This window comes from Protomyctophum parallelum, assembly GCF_964188405.1.
Source record: "Protomyctophum parallelum genome assembly, chromosome: 11".
Lineage (NCBI taxonomy): Eukaryota > Metazoa > Chordata > Actinopteri > Myctophiformes > Myctophidae > Protomyctophum > Protomyctophum parallelum.
Genome location: NC_139707.1, coordinates 13,631,736 through 13,658,176, shown reverse-complemented (window position 1 = coordinate 13,658,176; position 26,441 = coordinate 13,631,736). Strand labels below are relative to the sequence as shown.

The window sequence follows — 26,441 nt, the reverse complement described above, 5'->3', positions numbered from 1 at the left end:
CACTAGGCAGTGAATGGGGAAGGCAGCAAATAGGATATTTGACCAACTGCAACTATTATACCATAGGCTTTTTATTTTAAGGACCACATGGTCAATGTTATGATGTAAATAACATGTGCTTGTAGATCAGTTAGTTTTGCCTTTTCTTTTCTTTTTACATTATTTGACAATTTGGCCAATGTTTGAAACGTTTTTATAGTATCGTTTGTTGATTATTTTTGATGCCGTAGTGGTCCATTTTAATTTCATTTATTTATGTATTTATTTATTTAGGTATTAGGTCAATTAGGTATTAAAAGTCCTTAAGTTGTCACTTTAATGTCGTCTGGAGACCCATCTGGAGGCCCACCTCTCTCTCTCTCTGTCTCTCTGTCTCTCATAGCAAGCAGTCGCGCTGATTTCCATAGTCGACGTTCACAGCGACAATAATATTACACTACAGTGGTGCACAATAGTCAGCGGCTATTGTATACATTTAACATTGACATTTAATGGCAGAAAACGTGCATTTAGTAAAGTATCTCCGCTTTCCCACAAACTTTATTCTCTCCATTTTCCTCCAGTGAGCACACACGAATGGGGAAAACAAACACAAATAGGGGCTTTGATGTTGTTGCAGAATAATTAATGACTAGAATGTAAATTTAAACTTATTAATTCATACACATGCAGGACATATTACACTGAATATTTTGAGAAGAAATGTATATATTTTTCATAATTTCTTTCTCAAAATCAAAACATAGTCACGGACATGGAAAAATCTGTCCGTGTACGGACATGTTGGTGATAATCTTATAAGCAAACAAATAAATGAAAAATAACAATGAACAAGAAAATAAGTAAATATAAGATACACATGAAATGAACATTTTTTTAAACATTTTACTTAAGACATATTCAAAGGCTTAAGTTTAGATTTGTGTTCTTATAAAAATCTGATCTACTTGTAGATCTGCTATTTTTTGGTTGCATAATTGCTGGTGCAGATGCCATAAAAAGTCAGACTCTAGTCGAATGACCACATTGAAACCTCATGGACAATTTGCAAGACTTATAATAGCTGTACACCACACATGGTGAGCTTGTGCAGTTGTGCATCTTTACAGTGGTTCAACACATCATGCATTTTGAATTCATGAACTTGCATGTTGTCTTGTATTTAAAACACATTGAACATATTGCATCATCTCACAGACGAAATCGGTGGCCTTTGCTGTGAGGACCAATGTCAGCTACTGTGGGGCTCTGGATGAAGACGTCCCTGTAGCAGGCACTGCCATATCCTTTGATGCCAAGGACTTCCTGCACATCAAAGAGGTGCTATACAATCCGGCAGTACTACAACCTAAATCACATTTATGCACGTTTAGTGTTCCACCACTTAAACACTTTGTTTGACAGCAACATTTTCATGATAGGAAAATAAATATTTCAATATTTCTCCACTTTAATGATACCAATTGGTGTTTTATATAATTTTAATCGTTGATTAGTCACCTTTACAACGAGGTATAGATTGTAAGGATCGGGTATTCATGGAATGAAAAACACAGCTAAACCTGTGGGTAGCGCCTCCAAAAAATGTGCCAAAATGGCAAGTGGTTGGTATTCATCCTCGCTTTGAGTTGCTTAGTGGATTGGATGATTGCACTCTCACACAGTAATAAGGAAGAAAACACAAAAAAACCCACAAATAGGCCATTTTTACACTTTATAAATTTTACACTCTGTGTTAGGGAACTCTATAGCGGGTGGAAGATGCAAAAGCAGCTGCAACAGCTTGGCACCTCCTCCTCATGCTGGTCACCAAACCTAGCCACATTTTGTTGTGGGATGGCATCCCATTCCTCAACCATATTTAGTTGCAAGATATTTGGTGTAAAGGGAAGAAAAGGAGCAGGACAATGGACAGACCCCTGGGGACCCCGATCAACGAAATCTAAAGTAGTTAAGTGGTTAAACCTTCACAGATCCCTTCTCACATTGTAGATTTCCTCTCTGTCTTTTCTCTCATGGATGTCCAGAAGTACAACAATGACTGGTGGATTGGCCGTCTGGTGAAGGAGGGCTGTGACATTGGCTTCATCCCCAGCCCTCTGAAGCTAGAGAATATTCGCCTACAGCAGGAACAGAAGAGGAGTCGTTTCCATAGGTAAAGAGGCTCAGCTGTGAGTGAAGGCAACCATCAATTGGAAACGGACCTTGGAAGGAAGTTCATTAACCACATACCACATAAACCCTTGCGTCCCTTACTATGGGCCGAATGTTCGACAAAAATAGTAGATCAACATGCACACAACGCATCATGTGTGATCATCATTGTGAGGTTGTAGATTAGCTATGTATGAGAATGGGTTGAAGCCTGTTCAACTAAGTAGACAGGGTTTAAGTGGAAGTGCTGAGGAAAGATGTGAGAGTCACCAGGTATGGATGGGTTCAGTTCAAATTAACTAAATTGGATACATGGAGGTCATGGGTGTACTGTATATGTGTGTGGGGCGCTAATGATAGAACTAAAAAGCGTAATTTATACTAGTTGTCATACTGAGTGACATCGTCGCGTGACATTGTTGTATGACAAAGATACATATAATATATAATAAGTGTGGCCATCTAAAGAACATACATTGCTGCCGACAGTGCCGACATGCGTTAAAATTTTTGGTCAAGCCACACTGTGTTTATAAAAAGCCTAGGATCAGATAACACAGGGGACTGGCTAAAGGCCAGATTAGTGGACATTATGTAGCAGGAATTATGAGTGGAAATGGTGAACAAAAACATATGATTGACGCTTATGATACGCTTCACTGCATTATTGTAGCACTGAAAAAAGTTTGAATCAGCTCATCTTAGTCAGCAAGTGCAGGTTTGCCGGAGGTTGGTTTATATCTTTATGTCGCTGGCTTACATTTAAAATGTTTGTCTTGTAGCATGTTGCTTTGTTGCCACTAGTGTGAACGCATCTGTGTGCCTGTTTTTTGTCCACAGCAGAATTCTCTTATCAAGCAGGGTGTTGAGTTTCAGACACTAAGGGATTAGAGAATGCCATGTGTCATCATTTCTGTTCATTGACGATGGTGACAGAAGCAAGGTGGTCTTTCCCACCATTGATTTTAGTCAGCAAATCAGTTGTAACTAGAAAAAGTGCCCTCCACCAGGATTTCTTCCTCAGCCTAGTGGGAATATGCGTGCACAGTTTCATCGCAATCGGACGCTGCGTTGAGGAGTTGTGGCGATTTGTACAAAGCGGGCTACTCCTGAAAACTGTAGGAGCCAATCGTGGCCAATCAGGATGGAATATGAGAAATCAAACAAACCTGTCTTGATCACATGACTATGGAGATCATGTGTATCGATTTGCGTGAAATTTGGATAAAGTCTGAAGGAGTAATAATAGAAAATGTGTTTTACATATGTCGGCCTCCTGGTGGCGCTATAAAGAGCAGATGTGAAAAATTCCAGGCAAAGGTTTTTCCTTGGCCTCTAGGGAGTTGGCATACAAAGTTATCCACAGATCCGTGCAGTTAGAGGTAAAAACACTTTTGGGCCAGTTATAGCGCCACCTTGAGTGGGTGCACAATTTCACGGAAATCACGCGATGTGTTCATGATTTTCAGCATTTTGTTTGAAACTGAGCACTCCTGTGAACTTTGGAAGCCAATCTTAACCAATCAGGATGGAGTCTGAGAAATCTGAAAGACCGGTTTTGTTGAATGGCTCTAGAGAGACTGTGTACCAATTTGCGTGATGTTTGGACAAAATCTGTAGGTGTACTGTGCAAAAACTTGTTTTGCACGAAGCGGCCTCCTGGTGGCGCTATAACAGGCCGTTCTGGAAAGTTTGGGGCAGAGGTTCATCGTTGGCATCCAGGGAGTGTGTGTGCAAAATTTGGCATCGACCGGTTAACACTGTTCTCCATTGCAGTCAGAACTGCAGACTCACTCCCAACCCAAAACTCTTCAGACTCCACCTTCAGACTCCACCTTAGCCCACAGCACATGCTGTAGCACAAGCCCTAGCCTCGACGACCTTGCAGGCGTACTGTATGCAAAAGCTAAAATTATGTCATTTAGATAGCATACATTATGTAGAGTGTAGACAATAGACATACTAGCATTCTATGTATATAAGTATACTTATAGTTTCATTGTACAGATATTCTACTGTTAGACAAATGTTAGGTTCTTAGCTTACTTATGATCCTTGATGACTATTACTATGTACAGTATTTGATGTATTACCATGTGTTGTTCTTGCGTACTGTAAATCGCTCTGGATTAAGAGCGTCTGCTAAATGCCTAAATTGAAAATCGTCTATACTTGGTTTTGTATGTTAACAGTAAGTCCACTGGGAATTCCTCCTCCAGTCTTGGAGATACCTTCAAACCAAACCCCAACAATTTGGGTAAGTCCCACAGACTTACGTGTATAGGTCAGTGGAGGAACACACACCTTCACCAGACTCACTAGTGTCACTGTCAATCCTTTGCCTTGATATGTGTGCAGTATTAGCACTAGATGCAAACACAACTGTTCACACATTGTGACTTGACTTAATTGGACCGGCGATGACCATGTTTTCCTTTTGCTCTACAGGAAAGCAGAAACAGAAAGTGGTGAGTGTAACTCAATACTACTTTTTAGTAACGTATATGTCTCTGAAATGATGACATACTGTAAATAGTCATATTAATACCATGCAGCTGCTTTTGTATTTGCGGCAAATATGTATTATGTAATATGTATTTCGGCACGAAGGAAGACTTTTGACTGGCATAGAATAGTCGGCTGCTGCTGCTATAATATTGTAAGTTCTCTTCGCGTTGCGCATCCCCCCCACACCCCCACAACCCACCCTTTAGACAGATAATTGATCAGATTGCATCTGTAACCGCGCGTCACCAGGCTGTGAGCTGGTTGTCTGCCACGCACCCCCCACCGCGATGGCATTGGCTGCACTGTGCTGTTTCAGCCGTGTTTGGTTTGAAGTTATATCGAGTGACATTCGAACATTGCAAACGTTAGTGTGATCATGCTTCTCTGCTGTGTTGCTCTGCACTGTCTGTCTGCAGCCTGCCGTAGTTTCCGAGAAAAGAACGTGCAAAGGCCGCGGCTAAGACAGAAGCTAATGCCTGTACAGAAACAGAAACAGTGCTGGCAAGGCCTTAGCAAGCCTCCATAGCAACCGGAGCGATTACAAAGATGCAACACAGCAGGGCTTGTTTATAGCGATATCAAGCGCCTTACGACGAGCCTACTCGTCGTGCGTGCCCCGCATAATTTATTTATACGACGAGTATACCTGTCCTTAGGATCCAATGTGTTAAAGGTTTACATCTTACATCTACACTAAATAGCTGTATGAAACTTAATGTATTGCCATATATTAATGCCATTCTTCTGTGTGTGCGTGTGCGTGTGCATGTGCGTGTGTGTGTGTGTGTGTGTGTGTGTGTGTGTGTGTGTGTGTGTGTGTGTGCGTGCGTGTGTGCGTGTGTGCGTGCGTGTGTGCGTGCGTGCGTGCATTCACCATTTCAGGCAGAACACATCCCTCCATATGACGTGGTACCCTCTATGAGGCCAGTGGTCCTGGTGGGACCCTCCTTGAAGGGGTATGAGGTAAGGACTAGAGCCAGACCAATATATCTGTCACTGTATTTGACTTCGGTATTGGCAGTTATGCAGCCGATGTGTCCCAATGTTTAATCACTTTCAACTTGGTGTCCTTATTTTGGGCATGTTATTATAGGTTTGAAAGGTTTTAAAAAATGTTTAAAAATGGCAGATATGTGTTGTGAGCTGCTCTGAGCTGCGGTCCCCTCTGAATGTTGTTTTTCTTTTCATCTTCTTCAGAAAAGCACTGGTCCATAATTATCCTTTAAAAAAAATGATAGAAAGCAAAACGTGACATATTTTAACACTCATATTTTAATTATTATCATTACAAAATTATACATGAAACCTTGTTGTAAAAAACTGTCCTTTTTGCCCTATCACAATAATATGATATGCAAAATCCCAGACAATATCTAGTCATATCACAATATCAATATAATATCAATATATTTCCATGCCTCTCTTTTCATTCCCCCCCTCTCTATTTACCACCTTTTACTGTAACCACTTGAAGTCTCTATAATACTTCGGTGACCACAGTCCCCCAGGGTTCTATACTTGGCCGCCTCTTTTTTCTCCTTTTTACACCAAATGTCTTAAAATAGCCAATACAACCTCACAATGCGTCACAAGAGCATGGAGATCTGCACTGAATGTTCATCGAATACAGTATGTCATTGTCATGCCCAGAAGGATGCTAGGGTTCATGTGGTTAACTTCAAAACTCTAATAATCAATAGCCACTGGAACCGCTGGAATAATGGCCAAGGGGGGTGCAGTGGGGACGGATTCATTCGTCATAGTATCACAGTCCTCACCTCTCATGCTGCTGTTGCCGTGGCAACATCTTCCAGGGAAACTACGTCAGTCTGAAGAAGTAGAGCATGGTTTGAAATGAGAAAACAGAAGAAGAATATTATATAGTGCACTAGTAGGTCTGTGAATGAGAATTAATGTTTCATTGTGCACCACATTCTAAACGGACGCCCAGGAGAACAGATTTATTTTGTTTATTTATTTTTATTTTCATGATTTGACAGCCTTCCTTGTTTATTATCCTCTTTGATTTCCATAGAGCGATGATTCATCATCTGAAAGGCTGCTTGGTTGCAGGCCTTGATATAAAACCTATGAATGATAATTCCACATCATTCTGTGCCTTGGCTTGTGTAACTGCGAAAGGCAGTTCTTGTATATTTTTTCGTCACTTAATTAGGGCCTATTTTTTTTTTAATGTTTTGATCTATCAACATGTTCGCCTATGACATGCCCAAAATAGCATAAGGTTGAAAGTGGTTGACTCTACTCCTATTTATTCTCCCTTACTATTCTATTATTTCCGATTTTCTGTCTTATCTTCTTATCTTCTCCCCTTTCTATCATCCATCTTCACTCCTTCTCTTATCCCATGCTCATCTTCTCACTTGGCCATGCCATGGTTCATGGATGTAGGTGACAGATATGATGCAGAAAGCACTATTTGACTTCCTGAAGCACAGGTTTGACGGGAGGTGAGTAATTGGTTGTTTGAGCAGGCAAGAGTAAAACAAACTAATAGATTAGACTACCTGTCATGGCTAATATACTTTGTTGCAGAACTGAAGTATATACCGTGCTCAGTGAAAATAACTGAAGCAAGTGCTGCAGTCACACGACAAAGTATGAGTTGGGCTTCAGAGAGATCACTCTGACAAAAGCCTGAATGACCAAAATGTTAGTGAAATTGTGTGGACATTCAGGTGTTGTAGAAGCAAGAGCAGTAAGTATGTGTACACATAGTGTATACAGACACACAGTCTATCAACAAGGAATGTGTTAATTTGACAGACAATAATCTCAAAGAACAGATACACAGACTGAGGAGAGTGGTGGGAATTATTAGTTAGCATATATCATGTTTTTTCCATTTCAGGATATCTATCACAAGGGTAACAGCTGATATATCTCTGGCCAAGAGATCAGTGCTGAACAACCCCAGTAAGAGAGCCATCATCGAGAGGTCCAACACACGCTCAAGTCTTGGTAATGCTTCAGGATTACCCTGAATTGTGCTCTCTCTCTCTCTCTCTCTCTCTCTGTGTGCACGTGCGTGCGTGTATGTACGTGTATGTGAATTAACTTATGCCTTTACATTGTCGTGTCTGTACTCTGTACTGTTGTGCTGTAGCGGAGGTCCAGAGTGAGATAGAAAGGATCTTTGAACTGGCCAGGTCTCTACAGCTGGTGGTGCTGGATGCTGACACCATCAACCATCCAGCACAGCTCATCAAGACCTCATTAGCACCCATCATCGTCCATGTTAAGGTCTCCTCGCCTAAGGTAATATTTGAATTGTTTAGAATAGATTGTCATCATGTAATCTGTAATCTACTGCCCTCTGTTGGTAGTAGTCGTTCAACTTTTTATAGTTGTAGTTGTACACACAGTAAAAGGGTTTGGTTGTAAACAATGGCGAACCATCATGGACAATATTGAAGACATGGAAAAGTTGACATTCAAGATAAGAATAAGAGTAGACCTCTATGAAAAAAGATGGGAAAAATGGTCGTTATATAAATGGACAAGAGGTGAAACATAGTAGAATTATGGAAAGGAAAAGTTTAAAGGTATTCCCAAGTAAGGTTCTAATCGAATTTTCTTTATTCTGTAATTTTATTTATATGATCCGTTTGTTTTATTTTATGTCTTTATTTTATTTATTTTTTTATTTCTGTGTCTATGTGGTTGCTGTGAAGTTTGTCTTTGTACTATGTTGTTGTTGTTTCTGTTTGTTTGACTATGTGTCTGTAAAACCCTAAATAAAAAGTTAAAAAGTACATCAGAACACTTCTTGGCAGGCGGCTTCACAACACACGTACACTTGGTCACCGGCACTTGTAATCCTCACAAATGTGACTGTTAATGCCTCGCCTCTTATCAATTGTTTTCATATCACCATGTAGGCTAATCGGCACTGGTGTTGTGCTTGGCGGAAGATAGCAAAATAGCGCTGGGTTACACACCCAAGACATAGTGCCAGGCATTGTGTTGTGCGGTCTTTCTAACTGGTGTTTTTGTATCTACGTATGCTCTCTACAGGTCCTCCAGCGGCTGATAAAATCGAGAGGAAAGTCCCAAAGCAAACACCTGAATGTGCAGCTAGTGGCAGCAGACAAGTTGGCACAATGTCCTCCGGTGAGTAAACTTGAGAAACGCATAAGACATCTGCTGCAGCCTTGTCAACAGCCACCAATCATAGGTTGAGCTTCATCCCATCTGTGCATGTCAGACAACATCTACATATACATATCTATAGCAGCAGCTACACTTTAAACTGTCTATCACACAGCCCTCTTATCTGTCCCTTTTAAATCTCTCTCTCTGTCTCTCTCTCTCTCTCTCTCTCTCTCTCTCTCTCTCTCTCTCTCTCTCTTTTGCTTGCCTTTCATATATCAACATATCAAATATGTTGATCCTTCTCTCCTCCCTCCTTCCCTCCTCCCGTCCCTCCCTCTCCACCTACCCCACTTCCTGCTCATTCAGGAGATGTTTGACATCATTCTGGATGAGAACCAGCTGGAGGATGCGTGTGAACACCTGGCCGAGTACCTGGAGGCTTACTGGCGTGCCACGCACACCTCCCTCAGCACACCTCTGAACCCTTTGCTGGGACGCAACCTGGGCTCCACTGCTCTCTCCCCATATCCTGCTGCCATACAGGTGAACTAAACTCACCTGAACCTAGAAAATTGGATGGGGAGTATGCAACAACAGGAAAGGGCAAAAAAATTGATAAACAACATAAAATGTGGGACAGGAGAGTGCAAGAAACAATATTTTGAAAGACTGAAACACAATTGCTAACCTCATCTCCTTCTAGTTATAAACACTCATACATTTTGAATGTCTGCAAGTGCTTATCTCTATAATTATACAGATTGTAATACATTATAAGTCTATTTATAATGCAGAAATGGGCTTCATAAAAAAGAGTTAAACCATTTCTCAATTTCTTATGATGTATGAGGTCCTCCCTATTGATATTGTCTGATGAACTGTTATGGGAAATGTTCATAATGTGCATAATTATTCCCTCTCTTGGACAGGCCCAAAGAAACAGAAACAGCAACCATGCGGGGGGAGACCACTCGTCTGTGGAACGTCGCAGCCTCATGCCTGCTGATGAGAACTACCACAATGAACGAACCCGGAAAAACCGTAACCGCCTGTCCTCCGGCTCACAGCACAGCCGAGACCACTATCCTCTGGTGGAGGAAGACTATCAGGATCCCTACCAAGACTCGTACAAGCCTCACCGTAATGCCTCCCCGGGAGGCTACAGTCAGGACTCGAGGCACAGGCTTTGAGTTGGAGCCCACCGTAAACCCAGAGCAGGCCTCTCTATCCTCTAACCCACTGCCGTGGAGCGAACAGCTGTTGCAGCTTCACTGTCACAACAATGAAACAGCTACAGTTGTTTGGCTCCAGTTTATTTGGACTTTAACATATTTTTTATCAGAAGTGTAGTTCTGCACCTCGCCTTTCTCTTTGACTGTGGTTCTTACCACTTGAACCTATACATTTCAGAATGTGATTCCTGTTCTTGCCTTTTACACACTTAAAAGACGGTTTTGCATGTGAAATTGGTACTAAAAATGCTTGTGTTTTAAAGGGAAAGTGTAAGCTGAGCCTCTGCTCGTCTGAATATCTCCCAGATGAGGCATGTGGTTTATAGGAAGTACACTAGCAGGTGGTAGCGTGTGGCTTATGCCTTTCTCCTGCCATCTCAGCTGTTACTGTAGCATGCAGGTGGGACTGTCATCGTTACAGTTCAGTACCTGCCTCAAGTCAGTGCCAGAAAGCACCAAGCATCCTGTGGCGATGAACTGCAGATAACCTGTGTGCATGTTTCCACACAGTCAAATAATTAGTGTTCATTTAACTGGGTAAAAGTGGATCCTTGTAAACATTATTTTTTTTACAGCCAGAGATAAGTTGACGCTGAGGATTTTACTGTGCAGGAGCAAATAGAATCAGAGCATCATGCATCTTTAGTGATAATGCTCCTTAAGTTTGTTTGACAATGTATTGCATATGAGTGTATTCAAATCTCTAGGAACCATTTCACAAAAAAGCTAATGGAGTCAATGAAAATAATATGGTTTTACGATTTTCTATCTCTCTGGTCTGGACCTCTCTTTTTTCTCATAAAACCAGCTTAGTGCCAATCTTCTGTGACCGACATCGGGACAGACAAAAACAGAGGAGAACTGCCATAAAACTAATATTACGACATTTCCCTCCTCTGGAAATGGGCATGACCAGAGCTCCTTAAAATGGGTTGTAGGCTGTAATAATAGTTGATTTTAAGTGGGTGGCCTTTGATGCGTATATCCAAGTGATATTAACCAGTTGAACAGGTTTTGTCACTTAAGTCATATTTTAACATTATTAAAAGTTTGAGCATTGTTGTACCGTTACTGGGATATATGTTTCTGTAAGGAGTCTTCCAATGGCTGATAAAAAATGTCTCAATATCAATCTCATCCCCTAAGTATGCTTTTAAATTTGTGTAGCTATTGAGCTAATTTTGCCTTATCATGACTCATACATGATTGGCATTTTGGACCAGGCAAATTTACTTGCAGATTTTGTCAGCCAACATAGGATGAATAAACCATTACCTTTGAATGACATCTTGTAATTTAATATTTGTTGGGGAGGGGGGGTTGTTTGAGCTTTTTGGTTCTTTTGGTTCTTAGTCCATGAGCCATGCAGAGCTCCAAAATTGGAACGTTAATAATGAATTGAGTGCAAAACCATACCTATATTAAATTGTTTATGGGATCAATATAAATAAATTAACATATGATAACCCTTCCACAGTAGTACATTTTACACATTCTAATTTTTTTGCATATTTTCCTATATAATGCCTTTAAGAAGAAATGTAAAATAATCATTGTATACTCAACTGGGGAAATTTAATGGTCATAACTATTAATTACATTTTTACCTATTCACCTATCATGTATGCGAAAATAAGCTACTCCTGTGGAAGGGTTATCATATATGCATTTACTTATATTGATTCTATATACAATTTAATATGGGTATGGTTTTGCGTTCAAATTTTGGAGCTATGGCTCATGGACCAAAAATAACTGAACCGGTTCAACCCTGGTGGAAAAGGGGCCTTTGTGCTTCAGTGCTTCTGGGACAGTGGTTCCCAAATGGCTGTCATGGCCCCCAGAGGGGGTCAAACGTTTTTTGGAGGTCCCCAGATGATTAGTTTAATGTGCAACATTTGTTTTCTCACTCAACAGTAAACAAACCAAAATACAGTGTAAGTCTATACAGGGTATCTGCACAGTTCTAAAGTTGCAATTTAATGACTTTTAAGACCTTTTTAATACCAAATTGTCAAATATTATATATGTAAGAAAGATGTATTTAAACGATTTACAAGCTTACAGTGGGACCGAGTCAAATTCATGTAATGCCTATTCAAGTCCAAATGCTTCTCAGGCTTGTCAGGGCAGTTCAAATATGATTATTTTGAGGGGTCGTGGCCTGAACAGTTTGGGAACCCACAGAGACACTGTACGTACAGTAGCTGTTAATATTGATGAAGAAAACTGGAGCGCAATCAATGATCCCAAAATATTTCAATACTGCTTGTGAGAGAATGATGCAAGTCATGCAACAATATGAAGTTTGTGTGTAGCCTACTGTAATTTTGCAGCTGTAATGAAATAAATTACTTTAGTGTATGAATACTGTGTTGTGTTAAATGCAGTATAATCCCTGTTATAATGAATTATTGTATGATTCACTATAGGCCTAGACTAGTCATTTAGATGCTTTAATAAAAATAAAAAGCATTCAATTTATGCAAGAACAACACAAACTTAAGGTTTCTGCTTACACCTTCAGGAATCTAATTTCTTAGCACACAATGACCATTCACTTTCTGCCTACACCTTTAGGAATTTAATTTCTTAAAGCATGACAATGAAGGCATTATGAGCATTAAAATACTACTGTGATCCTTGCCAAAAATGGCAATGCATGCAAATAAATAGGCCTATCTATTATGCTATTACATTACATTGCGGGCTTAGATTTAGGCCAAATTTGCATACTTCATGTTCTTTATTTACGGATCATTCTGTAAGCAGGCATTTGTTTCTTCTTTCTAGGTACTTTGATAATTCATATTTTTCAGTCAACTGTTTGGCACCGCCCAGCATGAAACACGCATGCGCACGTTTGACAGCAAAGCAGCGCAGTTGAGCGCAGCCACTGCCAGCTGATAGTGATAGCATAGCAGCCAGGTAACCACATCAGAATCAGATAGATAGGTAGAAGATAGCCTAGGTAGATAGCGTACCACTGTCACAATTCGCATTGTGGGAATGATTTAATTCGATCAATTATGGAGGCTTTACTTAGAAGCGCTGACAGTTCCCCAGTCCTTTTCCACAGCTGTTCCAAGTGTAGTAGTTAGCTAGATAGCTAATGATAGCACAGCTGGCTGCAGCGATTTCATACAAGCTGGCATCGTAAAAAAAAAAAAAAAAAAAACATCACATCAGCCATGGGAATACTTTTTACTAAACTATGGAGGCTTTTTAACCATCAAGGTAAGAATGAGAACGTGACATGGCTCTGGGAAGGCCGATGGCTTGCTAGCTATAATTCAGCTACTGTAGTAAAAGGCCCATATGGAGCTGACTGTACAGGCAAACCTCTAGTCCATAGTAGATTTCTACTACATTGTCGGCTTGAATGTGCCTTTTTGGGGGGAGGGGGGGGGGGGGGGGTTACTATAATGTAACTGTAACGACAATTAAACCTATATATTTGTATCTATTCATCAGTATAGGCTTTATCTCTGCATTAGATGGAAAGTAACTTATATTTTTGGAACTGTTTAAAAGTTTACGACTATTAAAAAATGCCCATTTTCCTGTTTGGCTTATCCTTGTTTCAAGAGCTCATGTCAATCAATTGGAGAATGTCTCCATTCTTTGCCATTTAGTTGTTATTTTTTTGTGATGAGGGTACCCATTGTTCATGTTTGGATCACTGACTGACTGTGCATTGCCTTTAATACTGTATGGCAATGTGTCCTCTGTTGTCATTTCACTGTTTCACTCTCACTAACCCTGTAGCTATGCACTAAAGCCATAGTTCAATGTCGTTATGTCATGGTCCATGGAGTATAACATCCTTTTAGCCAAATTTCTTTACTGTGCACCACAGTGCTGTTTGCTGTTTTGACTAATACAGTATTCAAATTTCAATCAATCAGAATCAAATCAATCAAATTCATATACACAACATTTGCAAGCCATATTTGTTTTATGCTAATTTGATGGTAATCTCAATTCCCTGCCTACAGATCCTAAAGCAGTAAAAGGATATGCCCGTATGATGTAACGTGAGATACAGGCTCCTGAAAGTTAATCCCCTCCTAAACTTTCCCAGTCTGACTGTGTGATTCTAGGCCAAGGCTGCTAGAGTACTAGCCCCTCTCGGAACCCTACATAAAGCTTTTCTGAAATTTTGATGAGGTCTGTGTCGTAAAAAAGTCTGAAACTTCAGTACCATTGGGTTCTGCTTGGAGGGCTACTAGAGTACATAAACAAACTTAGCCACAGCCCACAGCAGCAAGACATTTACAATAGGAATTAATATCACAGATCTAGCTGTTGTGCAACAAACATGTGTCATGTTGACTTGCCAAAAACGAAAACTGCAAAGGCATCCTCCCCAGTTGAAAAGGATGGTAAGGGTTGTGTTACAGACTAGTCACAGTATTATAGTAAGTCAGGTTGCGAAGACCGATGTGTGTGGCGGTGTGTTCATCCTTAAGTTACAACTAGCTAGAGTGTGGTCACATATCTGCATTGTGCAAAGATGGTGTTGTAAGAATTGAATTGTAAGAGAGTGACATTATGTGATACATAACCTGGCTCATAGAAGTGTATATTTGTAAGTCTTTAAATGCTCTGATGAATTGAGCATGGAGGACCCTGATGTAAACAATTCTTGGTACCTTTCTGGTTTCATCCTCGTAGCAGTTTTTGTATTGACTTGTGCTTTTTCTTTTTTAAATGTACCCATTGGCATTCTACATACTGTGAATACAAATTTCAATCAATCTCATTTAAACAGCTGTCAGAAAGACTAACCTACATCCAACTACTGCAATGTTTGTTAAAACATCCTACAGTTTTCACAGACAGACAGACAATTCAGACATGGAGCCAAGTATGTTATGGAGGCATCAGGCATCATTGTGAGGCAAAGTTGTATGATCAACAAATGGCCTATTACACTTACTTATGCTATATTCTGCTCAATCCTGCTTGCTTCCTTCTGTTCTATTCCCCCTAATAAGACTTTAAAGTTCCAGTGCAATGAGATTTTAATGTAATTGTAACACAATTGTGTTAATTGGGGAAATGGAAATTCCCCCCAAACCAGGAGGTATAATGTTACATTACTACCTTGCGTAAAGTCTGATCTCTCTTTAGAAGCATTATTATTACAAACGAGATGCTTGGTTCAGTCAGAAATGAGGACAAAACATCAGCGTTCTGATCAAAACCATGGAGTGTCGTAGATTCAGACTGATAAAGGCAAGATTTGTCGGCCCGTAAACAAGGAAGTGAATGGCATTTGCGCGAAACATGTTCGGGTTGCCTAGCAACGGGAGCTGTCAAAAATGGATTTTAGTGATTAGGTTTTATACCATTTAAAAACGACCTAAAGACCTCCACACGTCCTCGGCCTTCTACAGGTGTAATTATAAAGAAGTCTGGAGACGTTTTGGGCAAAATAAGTGTTAAAGGGGAGGCGTCCGGTCCAGGCCGTAGCGTAACGGTCTGGGCACCGGACTGGTAATCCAGTCGCAGTGTGCCGCGGGTTCGACTCCCGGACCCGACACGGCCTTTACTGCATGTCATCCCCCCATCTCTCTCCCGTTTCCTGTCAGCCTACTGTCTGTCCCTTCAAAAATCAATAAAAGGCGTAAGCCGCAAAAAAATATCTTAAAAAAAAAAAAAAGGGGAGGCGTCCAAAGGCGTCCTGTGGCACTGAGTGAGTAATGCTTACAGTATGCATATCTTTCATTCTATATTGTTCCATTATAAATATACTGCATACTGATTAACGATAATAGACAATTGTGAAACTGATTTGTAAAACTTTTTTTTAAATAATTCTATGGGTTAGGATAGGAATTCGTGCTGTGACTCGTGATTTATTCTAACAAACATCACAGTGATTGTCCTCAAAACAAAATTACATTTTCAATCATTTCTGCTCCTTGACGCAACCTAACCTGTATTTAGATAAATGTGACATCATCAAATTACCTTGCCCTGTTTGAAGGAATGGTTCATAGAATATCATGCTTGCTTATATTCTGTGTCTCAAGCAATGAATGATGAATCATGTGTGTGTGGTGCTGTGTTGTCCGTTGCCAGAAATGACTAGCCTAAACATGATTAGAGATAGGACAGAGAGGCGTGTTTCAAAACATGTATAGGCTAGAGTTAGATAGAGTAGACTGAATCACATCTTGATGTGATTCACCATCGCTGATGACCACTCGCTTCATATTTTGAACGAGAGGCAAGTTGAAGTCAGAAATGAAGAGCTAAGTAGTATATCCATCTGGTCAAAACCACGGAGCACTCCTTAGATTACGCACACTGAACAGGGAAGTGAACGACAACACGCATGCACAAAAGAGCAAGGAGTATGGTGCAGGAGAGGCCAACAAAAAAAGAGAGAAAAATTCAGAATATTTTTCTCTCGTTTGATATCAATTATCAATGAAAAAAATGCGCTAGGACGTCCTAGGCTCCTAGCAACCCGTCGGTTGGATTAGTTGTATTGTACGGTCTAAATGGGTTAAGGTTAGGCTTACTGTAGGCATAGTTCTTGTCCCCCCAGCGCCCACTTGGTGAGAAAAGACTACAGCAGTAGTTAGGCAAAATAAACATGACAGAGGTGCCGTCTCTTGAGCAAAGAGTTCACCTGGCCGAACGTTGGACGCTAGAGCCGACTCTGCACCGCTTCAGTTATGTACCGATATAGACAGAATCCTAAGTTACTCTTTGAGTTCCTTGCAGGACATGGAGAGGAAATATGGAAATATTAAATTACCATATTTGTAGCTACAGCTCAAAAGTGAGTTTAATTTCCCTTACCAAGAGAGGAACTATTTTTTTTTATTCTTTTTTTTTAATAAGAAGGGCATGGTAGAAAGTTGTGTAATCCACACTATATCAATTCACAATGTAATTGCTCTCTTTCACACACACACACACACACACACACACACTGTGGGATATTTTATGAATATTCCATTATTGTTCACTTCAATAGAAAAGACTGGGTTTGATTGCTGGAAACACTCAGGCCTGCAAAAAAAGGTTGTGTACCATTTACAAATCTGTAGTTATAGCGGAGACAATATTTTAAATTGAATTCTATATTTTAAAATGGTTTATTAGGCCTCCTTAAACAATACCAATAGTTTAAGTAAATAATTTAAGTAGCAATTAATGTTAATAATGAACACAATTGCTATAGATTAAACACAGCCAACACGGAGTTGCCCAGTGATCTGTAATCTTTTGTCCTTTGGCCTCCAGTCTGTGGTCAGTCATGTGACAAATGATCTCAGATCATTATGTCACCACATCATTGTGTCAACAGAAAGATAGCAATTTGCCTTAGTCGTTGTCATTTCTTGTTTGTACTGTACCTTCTCATTGGTAGAGGTAGAGCCATATGTGTCTATTTGTGTGCATAATGTTGCACTAAGCGTCTAAGCCTGTGGTTCTGATGGCACAGGCTCGCTAAGTAGAGTAGTGAGTGTGTGTGTGCCCAATGCCATGCATGCGTGTGAGCATCGCATGGCATTTTTTACCATTAATGCGGGGTAGGCATGATTTTACAGTAGATGGGAAGTAACATGGCTTATAACATCCGCTATTGTGAACACTATAGGTAGTGTATGTATTATGTTGATTGAGTGCACTGTCTCTAACACTACAATGCGTTGGTGAAGAGAGATGCGAGCCATGCTTAATTTGCCTCAGAGATAGTGGTGTCAAGAATAAAGAAGCACAGTTGTTTCAAGGGCTCAAGCTAGTCTTGTGTTCCAGATATTGAGACGAAGGGCAATGGGCATGTTAGTGAAACATTACACATTGGCAGAGATTGTGTGGGTGATGATCAGTCACTGCGGTTAACAGTCACACTGTAAATCGCATTCCTTAGTTGATGTCACGCTTTGTGTTATTAATTGTTGGTGAGTTTGAGTGGGTTGTTTTTCTGTCTTTCAGAGCACAAGGTTATTATTGTGGGCCTGGACAACGCTGGGAAGACCACGATTCTTTACCAGTTGTACGTATTGAAATAACTATTACTGCACATATTATATCCTCTTTCCCCCACCCCGCCTTTCTCTGTAAACCTTATGATTCTACTGAGCTTTATTCAAATATGTTTGTTTTGTATTTGTATAATATATTGTATGTATTATGTATTACTGATGAATCTATTTATAAATGCCAAGTCTTTGTACACGTGTAATCCACGTAACTCGAGAACCGTTAGCCCCATCGACTTCAAATTCGACACACACGTTCCACACCACCGCAGGGAGTGCAGTGCAATACGATATACAATCAATTAATCAAATGGTAGGGTAGGGCTGAACGATATGGAAAGATCTTCATATCAAAATTTCTGCCAAATGTCTCATATAGCGTCAATATGTCAATATAGCGATACGATGTGACAATAGGTTCACATTTATTATTTTATATTTTAAGTGTAGCAACAGTGAAAACTAAGCATTCTTCAAAACAAACAAGTCAATTTCACTTTGCTTACTTTCCTTTTCCCTTTGACAAACTCACTTACTTTGAAGGCCAACCGGAAGTCAATGGCCTTTTGTGATATCATCCTTTAAGTTCGTATCTAGATAACGATGTATCATTCAGCCCTGCTGTCCATTCATGAAATATTGGCAATTAGTATGTGTGGTGAGCTTGCTTGTGTCACGGAGAACCTGACAGTTTTACCTGACTTTGTGATACAGTTCAATGAACGAGGTGGTGCATACCTCTCCTACGATAGGCAGCAATGTGGAGGAGATTGTGGTGAACAACACCCACTTCCTGATGTGGGACATCGGAGGACAGGAATCCCTGAGGTCATCTTGGAACACATACTACACAAACACAGAGGTAAGGATAGTTTCAGTAGGTCTTTCACTTTGCACAATTTACAATTTACAATTTAGGCATTTAGCAGACGCTCTTAATCCAGAGCGACTTACATTTAAGCAAGAACAAAAGCATGGGAATACATCACATGAAAGCATTTATCATGAAACATGCGTAAGCTAAGAAAGTAACAGTGGAATATCTATATAATGAAACTATACATACTCTATACATATAAACTATACATATTTACTACTATGCTATACATACTGTATGTACTATGGCGTGCTATGACTATATACAATACAATTATAGTGCTGTCTACATAACATGCTATAAGTCTGTGTCAAATGCTATCTAAGCCAACAGAAATGCTATCTAAGGGGCGGCGGTGGCTCAGGGGTAGAGTGCCTGGATGGTAATCGTAAGGTTGCCAGTTCGAACCCGGGCTCCCTCAGAGTTACTGTCGAAGTGTCCTTGAGCAAGACACTGAAGTGACTGAACCCCTAATTGCTCCCGATGTGCTAGTTGGTGCCTTGCATGATTTCCGCTGCCATCGGTGTATGAATGTGTGTGTGAATGGGTGAATGTAATGCACAATCTCTGTAAAGCGCCTTGGATAAAGGCGCTATATAAATGCACCATTTACCATTAAGGGGTTAGGGTAAGTGCTATGGGCCATGATGGAGTCTGAAAAGGTGGGTTTTCAGGCTACGGCGGAAGATTGGGAGTGATGCTGCAGTTCTGACTGCAATGGGAAGTGCATTCCACAGTTTTGGAGCCAGAAGGGAGAAGAGTTTGGGACGTGTGGAGTGTTGTCCCGGCGTTTTTAGTGAGGGTACTTCCAGTTTCCCTGCGTTGGCTGATCTGAGTGTGCGGGAGGGTTTGTAGGGTTCAATCATACTTGCAAGATATGGGGGAGCCATACCTTTGGTTGCTTTAAATGCCAGCATCAGAGTTTTGTATTCTGTGCGGGCAGCGACCGGGAGCCAGTGGAGGGAGCGGAGCAGGGGGGAGACATGTGAGAATTTTGGCTGGTTGAAGACCAAGCGAGCTGCTGCATTTTGGATCAGCTGGAGAGGCTTAAGTGCACATGCTGGTAGGCCAGTAAGGAGGGAGTTACAATAGTTGAGTTTTGACAAGACTGTTGTCTGGATTAGGAGCTGGGCTGATTCCTGGGTGAGGAACGGTCTAATTCGTCGTATGTTATAGAGTGTGAACCTACATGATCGAGTGACAGCTGTGATGTGAGCTTTAAACGAGAGCTGACTGTCCAGGACAACACCAAGATTCCTGGCTGTTGGGACAGACGTTACCAGGGCGTTGTCTACGGAAATAGTTAGCTCCCGCATAGGGCAGGACTTAGCTGGGAAGAAGAGAAGCTCAGTCTTGTCTGGGTTCAGCTTGAGGTGGTTGGAGGACATCCACTGTGAGATGTCAGCCAGGCATGCACCTGAGTGGCAGAGGGGGGGAAGGATAGGAACAGTTGTGTGTCATCGGCGTAGCAGTGATAGGATATATTGTGAGCAGAGATGATAGTGCCAAGGGATTTAGTGTACAGTGAGAAAAGGAGGGGACAAAGTACAGATCCCTGTGGGACCCCATACTGTATGCTTACTAATAGGTTCAAGGTATCGTCTACACTGGCATCAGGCATAGTGTAGACTACAGTATGCCATACAGCTGATACCAGTGTGAAATTATTTTACTTCGTAAAAAATAAAGTAAATGGTAAATTAACTTGTAAAAAGATCACACTCCTGTGAAGTGAGGAGCGCTCTTATGATTCAATTTGCGTCCACACTTTTGTCTTCAATGTTTGTGTTTACACACTTTTGTCTTCAATGTTTGTGTTTACACAGATCCGCAAAGCTGGGCATGGGCATAGGAGGGGCTAGTGCCCCTCAAATATAGTAATACCAAATGTCAAAATAACGTACAGTCTATTAATGTATATAAGTATGGTTTGGTTTGGTTGGTTGGTTGGTCACCCCAACATAATCAGGGATGTAGTTCCCTGATGTCATCAATATTAAGCCCATATATGGGAATGCCCATGGAGATCCCTGATGTCAGCAATATTGGCCAGCAACTATACATCTGACCTCAAACCCTTGGATCTCCATATATGGAGCTGACCTGTTCTGACATTCCATATGTGGTTCCTTCCCCATCCAAACCCTGTACACTCCAGACACTGCCCCCGCTGCCACAGTAGAGTTCTCATCAGGCCTGAAAATTAAGGCCCAGCCCTAATTGGGCCCTCATCAAACCCTGTACACTCAAGACACTGCCCCTGCTGCCACCCTTAGATCTCCATATATGGAGCTGACCTGTTCTGACATTCCATATGTTGATCTGGCCACATCAAACCCTGTACACTCAAGACACGCTCCATATATGGCCAGTACAGAATTCATTCCATATGTTGATCTGACCCCCCCATGCCTGGGCGCAGTCAGCTGTCAGGGGGGCAGTCAGCCAGATATTTCGTGAAGCCTCATTTGAAATCGGTAGTTCATATAATGGCCTGTTGTGGCGCTGGACTGGACCCAAAAAGCCCCATAGCTCCATAGAGGCCCATGTATTTTGGCCCAACTTCACCTAGACTGTATTACCTTAATAAACATGGTCATGAATACTTTCTGCTTCCAGTCACTAGTTTAAAGTCTCATTTCTAATGTCATAATATTCTTTTTGGAAAATTATGGTCCCATTTATTTAAAAAATGACCATAAAGTCGCGCATGTTCTGAGGGGCGTGGCTACCGTTACAGTCTATGATCGGGATTCCCCTCCCACTCGAGTCAAAATAAAAACCAACGGAGAAGAAGGGCGCCTCGTTGTCTGGGCCAGCCAATGGCCAGCTGGGCTAAAACGGATCTAGAAAGATGGCGACTTACAGTGCATTAGAATGCAAGGGATTTCAGGCTTCATTTTACGTTCATGTTAGACCCGGGGAACGCTTTGTCCATATTTTTTACAGTCCATGTCAGCTGTCACCCGACGTGCACGGATCAAGATGGCAAGAGAAAAACCAAGTGATTAGAAGAGGGTTTATAATTGAGTAACAGATGACAGGAGTTTCAGTCACAAAGACTCTTTCAATAGGAACAGTGACTAAAGTGACAACTGCATTTCGATCTGCGGGAAAGATAAATAGGATTGGTAATTGCGGGCAAAGTGCACATTCAATGACTGTGGTGCTTGTGCATTACTGTGATTTTGTAAGAAAAACCAGAAGAGCAACTCTTTCTCAGGTGACTGAGAATTCACTGTCAATTCAGGTCATGATCAGACTGTCCACAAGAACAGTCTATTGTTGACAACTACATAGAGAGGGATGTCATCCTAGGGTTGCAGCGCATTAACTCCTCATTAAAAAGACAAATGCACAAGAGCTCTGCGGTGCAAAAACCATAGGCAATGATGTGGAATCTTTTGATATGGTCATCCTTCACCATAATATTCTCGACCAGTAGGTGAATGCTTGTAATGTAGGCTATAGTATACACAAAGAGGTCTGAATGATGGACAGCATTGGAGACCTACAATGAGGGTTCCAGTGGTTCCATTATGCTGTGGGGGGCTTTTTCCTGCCATGGTTTGTGTCTACTTCTCCCCTTAGGATGAGTAGCTGTAAACCTGAGTAATTGTTTGTCCTATGATGAAATGTTTTTATCCCCCATCCACAGGGCATTAGTGGGAACTGAATGTTTGAGTATGAAGATATTGTGAATCATATGACCAAGGTCCTGGTATTTACAACTGAGTAGGTGCCTGAGTGCTGCACGGTGGCTTCTCACCCTTAGGATGGGTTTAATGGAGAGGAGACATTTCTCCAAGTGAACAATAAAAGTAAAATCTAATGCAAAGTCTAAATAGGTCAGACCAAGTTTCAAGCGGTTAGTCCCATGTTCTGTTTTCTATCTTAATGTCCACCTGTCATTCTACCCTATTAAATTGCTTTCAAACATGAGATGCACTGGTACTGTCTGTAGCTGTCCATTTGTGTTGACCACATTAACACAACATCCCCAGTTCGATTCTGGCTAGAGATCTGTGTTGCATGTCTTTCCCCCTCATTGCCCTAAATAAAAGTAAAAATCAGATTAAATAATCTAAAACCTGAAAACAAAACAAAATATAAAACAAAGTTATGTTTGATCAATTCCCTTTCACCCCTTTTTTCTGTACAGTTTGTGATTGTGGTGGTGGACAGCACAGATAGGGAAAGGATCTCCGTGACCAAAGAGGAACTCTACAGAATGCTTGCACATGAAGTGAGTTATTATGAAAGCACATTTTATGTATTTGTTTTAGCTGCCACTGCCTGTCTGCTATGCATTTGAAAGGTAAAGAGAGGAGCTCTATTCAACAATGTCATTTTTATCCTCCTGGCTGTGTCTGATAACCCGGTCATTTACAAGCTGACATTGAATGGTTACAACCATGAGAAGTACATTTTTACCGTTCTTTCAGCTTAGCCATTTTTGCTATTAACACAGATGTCAGGACGTTTACAGCAATAGTTTTTGACCGTGAAGGCCAGGGTGTCAATGCTCCGTCTGTGGACACAGCCCCTAATGAGACATAATGTTATGCGTATTGCGTACAGTAAAATGGGTTTAAAGGCAGAACTGATAAAGCATTAAAGCATTTAAATATACTACTGTATAAGCTACTAAATGCATCTACCATTTGTGTTTATAGTTTGCTTGTATAGATAAGTATTGCTGTGTAGATGCATTCAATATAATCGATGTTTTATGATCGATGTTTTGAAAGAACATAAATATTTATTTACCCTGTAATCTCTCCCATCTAACCCTAACCCTAGGACCTGAAAAAGGCAGGGCTGTTGATCTTTGCCAATAAACAGGATGTGAAAGGCTGTATGTCTGTGGCTGAGATCTCCCAGAGCCTCCAGCTCACCTCCGTCAAAGACCACCAGTGGCACATCCAGGCCTGCTGCGCCCTAACTGGAGAGGGGTGGGTACTACAAACATCTTTTGCATCGGTTTTGCAAATATGACCTAAATACTAATTAGTGATCCATGAAGCACATAACGTAATAAACCTTTCTCTGTCTTCTCTTCTCCTACTAATCTTTCTACAATTCTGCAACTTCCTTCATCTTTAACCCCTAGGTTGTGCCAAGGTCTTGAATGGATGATGTCACGTCTTCGTGTGAGATGATGACCTATGATCTGTGATTCAAAGTGTGCCCCATGCTATTGATTTCTTTCACCTCCATACACGAGGTTGCGGGTGAGGTCGTGGAAGGATTGCTCCTTCCTCCTACTCCTCCCTTGACACTGCCCTGGCCAAGATCGCTGCCAGGACTCTTGCGTGATAATTTATTTTCCAAAAACTTCTGTGAACTCGGAACACTCAGAACAAAGAAACTTGACAGTTACTGGAGCATATGGGACAACAGAAGAAAGAGACTGATGTGTATTTTATTTTCTGCACGGTTTTCCTTAAAATGAACCCAAGGTCAGCACGCCGTCTGGCTTGGGACTGTATATGGACTCTTTGTGTTTTAGGTGTGTGTGAGCCTAGCCCAGTGTGTGGCCTTGCAGTATTGCCGGACTGGTTGTGGAGGTTTTCACCCCCCCCCCCCCCCCCACCCCTACCTTCTGTGTGTACAGTCCAGTATTTACATTAACCTGGTGCCTGCGTCAGAACTGATGATGGCTGATGAATGAGAGTCAAGCCGAACCAAGGGTGAAATTGCAGTATGCTCATCCTATCGGCTCATATGAAAACCAGTGAAATAAAGTGTTTTTATCTGTTTCGGGTGAATTGCAGTGTGTCATGGATGAGTATTTTGTAAAGTCCACTGGATAGCTCTATTTTATTAAAGGGACACTTCACCCTTTTTGCAAAAAAATATATGTTAATGACGTTTAGAAGCTTTAGAACACTTTCCTGGGGGGCTTTATGTATGTAATATGTGGTTTTAGATATTTTAGATTGTAGCAGTGAGCCTGTTGTCTCTGATGTCATGGACACTGGGCTCACTTCCTTACTGGACTACATGTTGTCTCAGTAAGACAGCTCTCCCCCTATCCACAAGGAGGAGCAGTGCACCAAAGAATTATGGAAATTGTAGTCCAGGAAGGTAGTGAGACCAGTGTCCATGACATCAGAGACAACAGGCTCACTGCTACAATCTAAAATAACTAAAACCACATATTACACACATAAATACCCCCAGGAAAGTGATCTAAAGCTTCTAAACGTCATTAACATATATTTTTTTGCAAAAAGGGTGAAGTGTCCCTTTAACTGTTAAAGGTATATTCAGTGATTTCACTCAAAAAACCTTAGGTTTCGTTTTTGGCTGTGGGACCCAGCCTTTCGTCCAATCAGGATAGAGTCAAAAACGAAACCTAAGGTTTTTTGACCCCCAGGGGTTAACTGGGGACAGGGAGGAACTCCTTATATGGCCAGCACACTATAGTAGGGAGGATTATCACAACAAAACGAAAAAATAAGTGATATTTGAATTAAGTGAAATCACTGAATATACCTTTACATTTCTGATTTATAAAAGTAAAACCCCTTCGGAGAGAATCACATATTTTAAGTTTTAGTTATTCATTTTACTGTCCTTTGGGGGGCAGAAGTGAGAGGGGGCCAGAAGCTACCATGCAGACAGTGAGTGAATGATGAGCTAGAAGAAAGTCTGGTGGCTCAAGTTAATTGAACAGTCAAAACGAGTTCACAGCAGATTCGGTATGGTGAGCTTATAGTTGGTACGATTGAAATTTCCTGCACATTAAATGTAGGCTAAGTAATAATTTTGGGTTAAAACAAAAAGGGTTGTGTTTAAAAGTTAAAGCTCTATTCTGATAGTAAAAATGATAGATTGTTCAATAATGGGTCTCCCAGTTTCTCTGGCTCTTACATTTTCTCTTGGGTTGGCCAATTTCAGGCAATCAGGAGAGTACCTATTAATCAGCTTTAATTTCATAGTCTTCTGCAATTTTGTCTGTTAATGTCTTTGCGTTATCACTTCCAATTTAACTTGCTTGTCCAGTATCATTTACAAGTTTGTTTTAATCCTGATTGGATAAAATTGGTAGCCCAGACCTGAAAATGCATTTTCTGTTTACTAAAGAGTTGGAGAGGAGACCCATGTTACTGAATAAATCTTCTATAGCAATGCTATCAGAATATAGAGCTATTTATTTAACCCTTATTTTAACAAAACATCTTTTACCGCACCTTTAATTTGAATACTATTTCTACTACTTCCATTCAGCTATGAACCTCAATTTAAAGTGTGTACATTTTCGACATGTTTATATTGTACATGTTACATGTTTATACAGTAGAACAAATATTTGTAACATGTTTAACACATAAGTAGAGACATTTAAAAAAATATCACTATTACTGTGTAGGTAGGCTACCACTGATATGACTTACCAATAGTGTAGACACATTTAGCAAGTAGTTAAGGCATTGTGAAGATTGGTAATGAAAGATGTCCACACCAATGGCAATGATATTACTAGAGAGCCCATTGATTGACATTGCTGTGTCACTTCTCTCATAATTTCTGTCTCAG

General features: G+C 40.8%; 2 protein-coding genes across 3 annotated transcripts in view; both read left to right on the top strand.

Annotated features, from left to right (window-relative positions):
* LOC310867214 (voltage-dependent L-type calcium channel subunit beta-4-like) overlaps positions 1-9,968 on the top strand; it is a gene marked incomplete at both ends in the record, with an annotated part of 40,908 nt that extends 30,940 nt beyond the window's left edge. For both annotated transcript variants that reach the window (XM_083777101.1, XM_083777102.1), the window contains 11 exons: positions 1,198-1,320; positions 2,028-2,155; positions 4,347-4,411; positions 4,603-4,622; positions 5,545-5,625; positions 7,075-7,133; positions 7,535-7,644; positions 7,790-7,941; positions 8,701-8,796; positions 9,145-9,321; positions 9,708-9,968. In XM_083777101.1, the coding sequence (XP_083633227.1) occupies positions 1,198-1,320; positions 2,028-2,155; positions 4,347-4,411; positions 4,603-4,622; positions 5,545-5,625; positions 7,075-7,133; positions 7,535-7,644; positions 7,790-7,941; positions 8,701-8,796; positions 9,145-9,321; positions 9,708-9,968 (1,272 nt within the window). The remainder of the gene's footprint in view (positions 1-1,197; positions 1,321-2,027; positions 2,156-4,346; positions 4,412-4,602; positions 4,623-5,544; positions 5,626-7,074; positions 7,134-7,534; positions 7,645-7,789; positions 7,942-8,700; positions 8,797-9,144; positions 9,322-9,707) is intronic.
* Positions 9,969-12,883: 2,915 nt separating this feature from the next.
* Positions 12,884-24,658, top strand: arl5a (ADP-ribosylation factor-like 5A). The gene is made up of 6 exons (XM_083776170.1): positions 12,884-13,247; positions 17,973-18,033; positions 18,734-18,881; positions 23,059-23,142; positions 23,700-23,851; positions 24,010-24,658. Exons 1-6 carry the CDS (start codon positions 13,202-13,204, stop codon positions 24,056-24,058), a joined length of 540 nt encoding a protein of 179 aa, XP_083632296.1. The 5' UTR covers positions 12,884-13,201; the 3' UTR covers positions 24,059-24,658.
* The last annotated feature ends 1,783 nt before the right edge of the window (positions 24,659-26,441 follow it).

What these genes read in the sequence shown, in the direction of transcription:
- arl5a (XM_083776170.1), top strand. Translation starts at nt 13,202, where the DNA reads ATGGGAATACTTTTTACTAAACTATGGAGGCTTTTTAACCATCAAG. An exon ending in GAGGCTTTTTAACCATCAAG is followed by an intron (nt 13,248 to 17,972) that starts GTAAGAATGAGA and finishes TCTGTCTTTCAG; the next exon opens with AGCACAAGGTTATTATTGTG. An exon ending in TGCGCCCTAACTGGAGAGGG is followed by an intron (nt 23,852 to 24,009) that starts GTGGGTACTACA and finishes TTTAACCCCTAG; the next exon opens with GTTGTGCCAAGGTCTTGAAT.